This window comes from Esox lucius, chromosome 9 (assembly GCF_011004845.1).
Source record: "Esox lucius isolate fEsoLuc1 chromosome 9, fEsoLuc1.pri, whole genome shotgun sequence".
NCBI lineage: Eukaryota > Metazoa > Chordata > Actinopteri > Esociformes > Esocidae > Esox > Esox lucius.
Genome location: NC_047577.1, coordinates 3,302,903 through 3,312,552, shown reverse-complemented (window position 1 = coordinate 3,312,552; position 9,650 = coordinate 3,302,903). Strand labels below are relative to the sequence as shown.

General features: G+C 43.8%; 1 protein-coding gene across 1 annotated transcript in view; it reads right to left on the bottom strand.

Moving 5' to 3' along the window:
* Nucleotides 1–729: 729 nt before the first annotated feature.
* mad1l1 (mitotic arrest deficient 1 like 1) overlaps nt 730–9,650 on the bottom strand; it is an 87,139-nt gene continuing 78,218 nt past the window's right edge. Inside the window, exon 19 of the mRNA XM_029122495.2 lies at nt 730–1,869. Coding sequence (XP_028978328.2) covers nt 1,702–1,869 — 168 coding nt within the window. The 3' untranslated portion in view covers nt 730–1,701. The remainder of the gene's footprint in view (nt 1,870–9,650) is intronic.

The window sequence follows — 9,650 nt, the reverse complement described above, 5'->3', positions numbered from 1 at the left end:
ATCACTCCTGTTCTTAAATCTTTGCATTGGCTTCCAGTCAGTTACAGAATAGATTTCAAAGTGGAGCTTTTAGTTTATAAATCTCTGAATGGTTTAGGACCCAAATACATTTCTGATATGTTTACAGAATATAAACAGAGCAGGGCTCTTAGATCCATGAACACAGGCCAGCTAGTAGAGTCCAAACTAATCATGGAGAAGCTGCGTTTAGCACTTATGCAGTACACAACTGGAATAAACTACTAGAAGATCTTAGACGTGCCCCAAACGTATCCATTTTTAAATCCAGGTTAAAAAATTTCTCTTCTCACGTGCCTATAACTGAGCACTTAAACTAAACCACACTGTTTAGCCTTATAGCTTCCCACTTTGAATCTTTATATGTTTTCTTATTGAAATGTTTTATTATTATGAGGCAATTCATTTGCTTTGAGGTTTTCATTTGAGTATTTGTTTTTGTGTTATTGTTTTCATATATTTTTCTTTGTAAAGCACATTGAATTGCTTTGATGTATGAATGGTGTTATATAAATAAACGTGTTTGCTTGCTTGATACGGAACATGATTCGTATAAGACCTGTATTAACTCTGTATTAACATGAAAGGTGGAGAGGACACGTCGGGGTAAAAGGTGGAGAGGACACGTCGGGGTAAAAGGTGGAGAGGACACGTCGGGGTGAAAGGTCGAGAGGACACGTCGGGGTGAAAGGTCGAGAGGACACGTCGGGGTGAAGGGTGGAGTTCCATTACATCTTTATTAAGTCCACACTTACATCACGACAAAATTTACAATGAAATCGGAGCCGACAAGATAAAGAGCCAAAAGGTCAGAAGTAGGACCCAATTCCACCCAACCCTAACATTACCCATCCCACAACATGTCCAATGTAAAGTTAAAACAAAACACAAACTTTATGTAAACTGATACAAATATAATGTAAAAGACATCAGTTGGAGATGAAAGGCTCTGTTAAGACGAGGATTCGAAAAGTTACAAAGCTTAAACCTCAGGGAAGACAAAGTTGTCAGATTCCTGTCTGTACTGTAGACCACAACTAGATTCCGGTTACCTATTCAGTACACTAAATCCTGATTGGCTGAGTGTTTTTGACTGTCTACAACAGGTATGATATGACATTACTTCTTACTGCCCTAATTGCGTTGTAAGCTGGTTTATAACAGCATTACGGGATATCAGGGGTTTGTGGTATATGGTCAATATACCACAGCTAAGGGCTGAATCCAGTACTGCGTCACGCCCAAAAACAGGTCACAGCTGCAGTATGTTGGCCATATACTACCCCTCCACAACTTATTACTTATATTCTACTTCAGGGTTCAGTACCAGTCCCCACCATTCAACACTGTCCCCTCTTTACCGCTGAGCCCCAACTGTCAATAAAAGCCTTAAAGAAAACAAATGTGAGGAGAGTGACAGTCCATTCTGCTTTAAAAACAAATCTAAAAGAAAGAACATTTAATTAGATCCAAGTCCGGCACGGCTGACGATGTCACAGGTCAGGCACTAAGGTCATAGGTCATCTCCAGGTCAGTATGGAGGTGGCAGTCTGAGGACACCAAGAATGTCAATAGGTGCCTGGATACGGACCTCGCCCGTTAGCTGACGTTAACCAGCTGACGTTAACCAGCTGACGACCTGCAACAGCCGAAAGGAACGCATCTGAACAATGCAAGGTCAGGTCACATGGTGGTCTGTCGGCTGAAGAGGTCAAGGGTCACGGCGGAGAGGAACGCAGGGATACTCTTCTGGTGGTGCAGGTGGAGGTCAACCATCTCTCCCAAAGTCCTGGAGAAGTCCGTCTCCATCAGCTGCATATTGCCTCCGCTGCCCACAGCTCCCCCGCTGGCCTGGAGAGGAATGATGGAAGAAAGAAAACGAGAGGGAGACCGGGGGTCAATTAGCAGTATGTCATACACAGGCACATAACTTCCTATCCTGAAAGTATCTCACCACAACTCCAAACTCAGCTGTATGTTTGAACCCTAAAGCGGAAATGTACTTTCTACTCGTGGCGAATGACCAGATGCCCTAATAGGAACCAATTCTGATATTTTACTAACCTTTCGAGAACATTTTGACTCTAATTCGGTTTGTGAAATGAAAACGCAAATGCAAGCACACATACTTTGACCCTTGATAGGAAGTGGGCATTGATAAAAAAAAATATATATATTTTTTTTATTGTTTACCAGGTCCTGTGTGTTTGTGTGTGTGTGTGTGCAAAAGAGATGCGCCAGTGAAAGGTGAGGAATACAGGGTAGATTCATTAAGGGAAAACAACCCAGCTCCCGGCACAGAGAGGCGAGGGGGAGTAAAAGGAGGAGTGCAGATGAAGAGCGATGGAATAAGTAATTAAAGCGTAAGGGAGGAGAGATAGCAATGAAGGTATAGAGAGAGAACATCACCTACCCTGTCAGCTTTTCATTACCAACCATTCCCCCTCATCTCTCTCTCCATCCCTCATCTCTTTCTCTCTCCATCCCTCATCTCTTTCTCTCCCTCTGTTCCTCATCTCTCTCTCTATCCCTCATCTCTTTCTCTCTCTCCGTTCCTCATCTCTCTCTCTCTCCGTTCCTCATCTCTCTCTCCGGAGGGAAATGTGAGGAGTGGAGACAAAGAGGAGATGGGAGGGTGGAGAGAGAGATGAGGGATGGAGAGAGAGAGATGAGGGATGGAGAGAGAGAGAGAGAGATGAGGGATGGAGAGAGAGATGAGGGATTGGGAGAGAGAAAGGGAGGGATGGAGAGAAAGAGATGAGATTCCTCTCCCTAACCACTCTGATCTCCTCCCTCTCTCCTATCTCTGTCCCTCCTTTTTATTGGGTCTGTCTTCTGCTGTGAATAAATTCAACCCCCAGTGTCGCCATCTAAAAGCAATGCCATACCTCTAGGCATCACCTGCCTTACTGTGTAAACAGACACACACACACACACACACACACACACACACACATTCAAAGCTGGCCGGCGGGCGCCATGGGACCCAGGGCCAGTTGACTAGATCCCAGAAGACTTCTCAGAACCGTCTGAGGAACACATCAAAGAGTTCCCATGGCGATCAAGTTACCACTCAATTTGTGCTCAAGTGTGTCGCTTTTGGTGTGTGTGTGTGTGTGTGTGGTCCTATAGTACTAACGTAGGGGACTTATCCGTTAACGGAAACGCCATAACGAATGTTCTTAAGCAACAAAGCACGAGGACCGGGGGATTATGGTTTACATTTAATTTCCGACGTCAGAACTGTACACAGAGTGAGACAAGTGTTCTAAATTTCTACAGTAATTAGATTTGTCTGTTTTAATTGTCAACAGTCATGCTGGTGGAGGAGGTATAAACCAGTCCCACTAGTCAGAGCTGCTGTAGGGAGCAGGTATAAACCAGTCCCACTAGTCAGAGCTGCTGTAGGGAGCAGGTATAAACCAGTCCCACTAGTCAGAGCTGCTGTAGGGAGCAGGTATAAACCAGTCCCACTGGTCAGAGCTGCTGTAGGGAGCAGGTATAAACCAGTCCCACTGGTCAGAGCTGCTGTAGGGAGCAGGTATAAACCAGTCCCACTAGTCAGAGCTGCTGAAGGGAGCAGGTATAAACCAGTCCCACTGGTCAGAGCTGCTGAAGGGAGCAGGTATAAACCAGTCCCACTGGTCAGAGCTGCTGTAGGGAGCAGGTATAAACCAGTCCCACTGGTCAGAGCTGCTGTAGGGAGCAGGTATAAACCAGTCCCACTGGTCAGAGCTGCTGTAGGGAGCAGGTATAAACCAGTCCCACTAGTCAGAGCTGCTGAAGGGAGCAGGTATAAACCAGTCCCACTGGTCAGAGCTGCTGAAGGGAGCAGGTATAAACCAGTCCCACTGGTCAGAGCTGCTGAAGGGAGCAGGTATAAACCAGTCCCACTGGTCAGAGCTGCTGTAGGGAGTCAGGGGGAGAGGTTGCTACTCATGATCAATCCTGTGTTATAGATCATTATTGAATTACTCTGACCACACCAAGACAAATAAAGGTCAAATAAACAGTGTAAACAAAAAAGGCAAAGGGGTAATAATAGTTTTCACTGTGGTTACAGCCGAGAGAGAGAGGAGGGAGGGAGACAGAAACACAGGGTTTTTAGTGCTGATAAGTGAGTTGACGTGAACACTGGACATTACTGCTAATGCTGGGCGGGGTTCTATGCAGAGGGAGAGATGGCCTTCACAGACAACTAACGGAGAGGGAGAGGTGGCCTTCACAGACAACTAACTGACAGGGAGAGATGGCCTTCACAGACAACTAACGGACAGGGAGAGATGGCCTTCACAGACAACTAACGGACAGGGAGAGATGGCCTTCACAGACAACTAACGGACAGGGAGAGATGGCCTTCACAGACAACTAACGGACAGGGAGAGATGGCCTTCACAGACAACTAACGGACAGGGAGAGATGGCCTTCACAGACAACTAACGGACAGGGAGAGATGGCCTTCACAGACAACTAACGGAGAACCCTATGGTTCCCTGCAGAGGCAGCCGGTTAGGCTTCACCACGCGGTCAACCACCGCGGCACCGCTCAGCAAATGCAGAGATTTCCCCTTCCTCTGCCACCACTGACTGGCTCATCTGGATCCTACTCTCCTGGCTAAAGTGTATAACGGCCCTGGCTGTACGTGCCGAGAAACAGAAAGAGAGATACGAAGGTGAAGAGAGGGAGAGATGCCTGGAGAAAGACTGGGAAAGGGGGAGAGAGAGTGATGAGAGAAGATAGAAAATAGATTACAGTAGGAGAACAAGGTCACCAAGGGAAAGGCATCAATTCATTACGATAAAGGTCAGATGTTTGGGTTTTTTCCCCCCCAAAAGGGAATTAGTGAAATAGCATGTGTACATTCTCAGGGTGTTTTCTCAGTGTGTGAGTTTTATTCAAACAACGACCTTATCAATGCTTGTTTGCATATTCACGACTTTGCAGAACGTGTAATGAACAATATTTGACCTTTATCAAATTAGCATGTTGTTGTTTGAGTTGAAGAAAAAAAAAAAACTTTGCTCATTCAGACACTCTCTTCTCTCCCTCATTCTCTCTTTTCTTGTTCTCCACATCCGCTCTCCTTGTCCTCCCCTTTATCTTGCCCTTCCCCTCATCCCTCGATCCATCCCCCTTCTCCCTCCCAGTTCTCATCCGTCCATCTCGTTAAAGGAAATCAATGGTGAGTGCTTAAGAATGTGGGGCGTCACACAGCGGTGACCGTAGCCAACCAGAGACAAGGATGCTTCGGAATGCCAATCATCCAGCAATCAGGTCATTTCAATACCACACATAACACTTCTTTTATATATTATTCTAAATACATATATACATTTTGTCTGGTAGAGTATGAAACAAACAAATAGAAGAGAAACTTAGTATGAACTTTTTGCGAACACGACAGGATATATTGTGAGAGGATATATTATGACAGGATATATTGTGACAGGACAGGTAGTTCGGTCCGGAAATATTTGGAAACAGACATCATTTTCATATTTTGTGCTCTGTACGCCACCATAACGGATTTGAAATGAAACAACCAAGATGCAAATTGGACAAATCAACACTATCATAAATAATTTTTTTCTTTTAAATACTTTGTCTACAATCCTTTGCAGGCAATGAACGCTTGAAGTCTGAAAGGCATGGACATCACCAAACACTGGGTTCCGTCCTTTGTGATGATTTGCCAGGCCTTTACTGCAGCTGTCTTTAGTTGTTGTTGGTTCATGGGTCTTTCTGCCTTAAGTTTTGTTTTTACCAAAGTGAAATGCATGCTCAATTGGGCTGAGATCTAGAGATTGACCTGGCCATTGCAGAATATTCCACTTCTTTGCCTTAAAAAAAAATGTTGGGTCACTGTCCACCTGTAAAGTGAAGAATCGTCCAAACAACTTCACTGAATTTGGCCCAATCTGAGCAGAAAATATATTCCTATAGACTTCACAATTAATCTTCCCGCTTCTGTCACATCATCAATAAACATTAGTGACCCAGTGCCACTGGAAGCCATGCATGCCCATGCCATCACACTGCCTCCACTGTGTTTTACAGATATTGTGGCATGCTTCGGATTAGCAATGGCCAAACGAGGCTTCATTAGCGTTGTTCTAGCAGCAGGATATTATGCTGGCAGCACTCAGATTTTCTTTACCACAATAAAAGCCATCATTGAAATTTAGAAGGCAATACAGTTAATCTAGTCTGTAAAAAAGAACAGACAAAACGTAAAATGTACAGACTAGGTTGTTAACAATATTGCCTTATACCTTTCAATGATGGCTTTTATTTTGAAAAAGTAAATCTGAGTTAGCCATGCTAGCATAATAGAAGAACGGTAATGAAGCCTTGAATGGCCATCACTACTTCGGCTCATGAGCCGTTCCAAGCCTTCTCCATACTTTTTGCTTCCCATCATTCTTGTACAGGTTGATCATGGTTTCATCTGTCCAAAGGACACTGCTCCAGAACTGGGACGGCTTTTTTAGATATTTTTTTTTTTGCAAAGTCTAATCTGGCCTTTCTATTCTTGAGGCTTATGAATGGTTTGCACCTTGTAGAGAACCCTCTGTATTGGCTCTTGTGGCAGACTTGGATAATGACATGCCTACCTCCTGGAGAGTGTTCTTCACTTGGCTGGATGTTGTGAAGGGTTTTTCTTTACCATGGAAAATATCCTACAATCATCCACCACTGTTTTCTTCTGTGGACGTCCAGGCCTTTTTGTGCTGCAGAGGTCACCAGTGCGTTCTTTTTATCTCTGAAAGTACCAGACTGTTGACTTGGCCACTCCTAATGTTCCTGCTATTTCTCTGATGGATTTTAGTTTTTTGTGCAGTCTAAGGATGTCCTGTTTCACTTGCATTGAGAGCTTTACCTGCTTAATTGCTGAATAAATAACAAAATAATAGCCCCCACCTGTCCATAAAACAGCTTTTGAGTCAATTGTCCAATTACTTTTGGTTCCTTGAAAAAGAGGGGGCTACATATTAAACAGTTGTAATTCTTAAACCCTTCCTCCAATTTGGATGTGAAAACCCACAAATTAAAGGTGAGAGACTGCGAATTCATTATTTAACTATAACGTGAATATATTTTGGTAAAAAGCCAAAATAACAAAACGTGTGTCCGTGTCCAATTATTTCCGGACCTGTCTGTACTGTGACAGAATATTTCTTGGCCAGCCAAACCCACATGCAGCCATGCATCGCTCCCCCAAAGGCAGACAGGTGATGCGAAAACATGAAATGAGGTGAAACTATCGAGACAGGCTCTGATTAATGATTGGTGTCTATTTCTGTGTCTCCGTGTGAATTCATGTGTGCCTGCATACAAGTGTGTGTTTGTGTGTATAGCATTTGAAACAGGCAGTGATTCGGACACCTCTCATTGCTGACTGGGGGCCCTTCATGAATCACAAATCACCACGGCCCCTAGGGACAAGGGTTTCATGAGGGTCCAGGACTTGTCATATAACACATCACCACAACTGGAGAAGTGGGCTCACAAAAAAACATGCTTAAAAATCTATCACTCCATCTAATATAACAACAACGGTTTTCACTAACTAGCCAGATAACACATTGGAACAAAGCTAAATGGTTTTCACTAACTAGCCAGTTAACACATTGGAACAAAGCTAAGTGGTTTTCACTAACTAGCCAGATAACACATTGGAACAAAGCTAAGTGGTTTTCACTAACTAGCCAGTTAACACATTGGAACAAAGCTAAGTGGTTTTCACTAACTAGCCAGTTAACACATTGGAACAAAGCTAAGTGGTTTTCACTAACTAGCCAGATAACACATTGGAACAAAGCTAAGTGGTTTTCACTAACTAGCCAGATAACACATTGGAACAAAGCTAAGTGGTTTTCACTAACTAGCCAGATAACACATTGGAACAAAGCTAAGTGGTTTTCACTAACTAGCCAGATAACACATTGGAACAAAGCTAAGTGGTTTCCACTAACTAGCCAGTTAACACATTGGAACAAAGCTAAGTGGTTTTCACTAACTAGCCAGTTAACACATTGGAACAAAGCTAAGTGGTTTCCACTAACTAGCCAGTTAACACATTGGAACAAAGCTAAGTGGTTTTCACTAACTAGCCAGATAACACATTGGAACAAAGCTAAGTGGTTTTCACTAACTAGCCAGATAACACATTGGAACAAAGCTAAGTGTTTTTCACTAACTAGCCAGTTAACACATTGGAACAAAGCTAAGTGGTTTTCACTAACTAGCCAGATAACACATTGGAACAAAGTGGTTGTGCAATGTGTAGAGTTTACATTGATTCTTTTTCCGATGCTTGTATGCACATCGCCTGGTGAGGTTTCAACCAGCTACAGTAAAAAACCTTGATTTCAACTCTCGTTTGATAAATAATGAAAGCAAGCAGAAAGCTTCAGGATTTTTACCAGCTGAGAAAAGTGAGAGAAAAAGGCAGAATCCAAAGACATGATTTTTAAAGCAGCCCTACATGGATGTCAGACTTTTAGGAGACTGGGACTCTTGTTGCTAGTGAACCCAACACGTGTCCGGCTGGATTGTGAACACGTGTGTGTTTCTGTGTCGGAGCGAAGTGTGTGTTTGTATATGTCAATAGGATTGAACCACAACGGGAAGATGGTAATCTCCAGCGAACCATTTACTGTGCCATCACTCATTCTCTCTCACACACAAACACAAAAGACGGAGACGAGAGCAAAATGAGGGCAATATAGACGGTGAGGAGAGGGAGGCTGGGGGAGAGGGAGGCTGGGGGAGAGGAAATGAGGGAGGGAGAGTGAATGTGTGAGAGACAGTGGGTTACCAGGTCAGCTGTACGAGCTGATCACCAGCATACTAATGAGTCTGCTCTCATCCCTCCCTCCCTCCCTCTCTCTTTCTCATCCATTCATCCATCTCTCCTCCACATTGAATATGACCTCTACCCTCTGCCCTCCTCTACCTCCCTCTGCCCTCCTCTTCCTCCCTCTGCACTCAACTTGACTAAATTCCAACTTTCCACAGCAAATCCAAGTGGTTCAGATCACAATGGCCCTCATTTATCATTCTTGCGTAGAAACGGGCGTATATGTTGGCGTAAGATTTTGCTTACACTCCTCTCACCGCCTGATTTATGAAGCTGTGCGTACCTTTAAAATCCAGGTGTATGCAATACCTGCCCTTGATAAATGCCGCGGCTGAAAACGATCGTCATTAGAATACCAAGCCCCTATACAGTCAAGTCTCCGCTTCCCCCACGCCCTCATTTTACGCCATGGACACACGGAAGACGGCAAAAAAGAGAAACTTCTCTGACGTGGAGATTGAGACGATCACCAGGGAGGTAGAAAGAAATAAAATTGTTTTATTTGGCAGTTTAAAAAGTGGAATAAAAGGCGCCCACAAAAACAAAATATGGACCCAAATTACGAGTGCTGTATATAGTGTGGGGGTTGAGAAGCACACTCCAGCAGAGGTAAGAATGTTTTATTGCTTAATACAAGTTAAGCATGAGTTTTCTTTATTGCTTAATATAGACCGATCAAGTTAAGCATGAGTTTTCTTGTTTATTGTAGGTGGTCTGATTCAAAGATCGCCACAAAAAGGCGCGTCTCGGCACTAAAGAGGAGCCAGA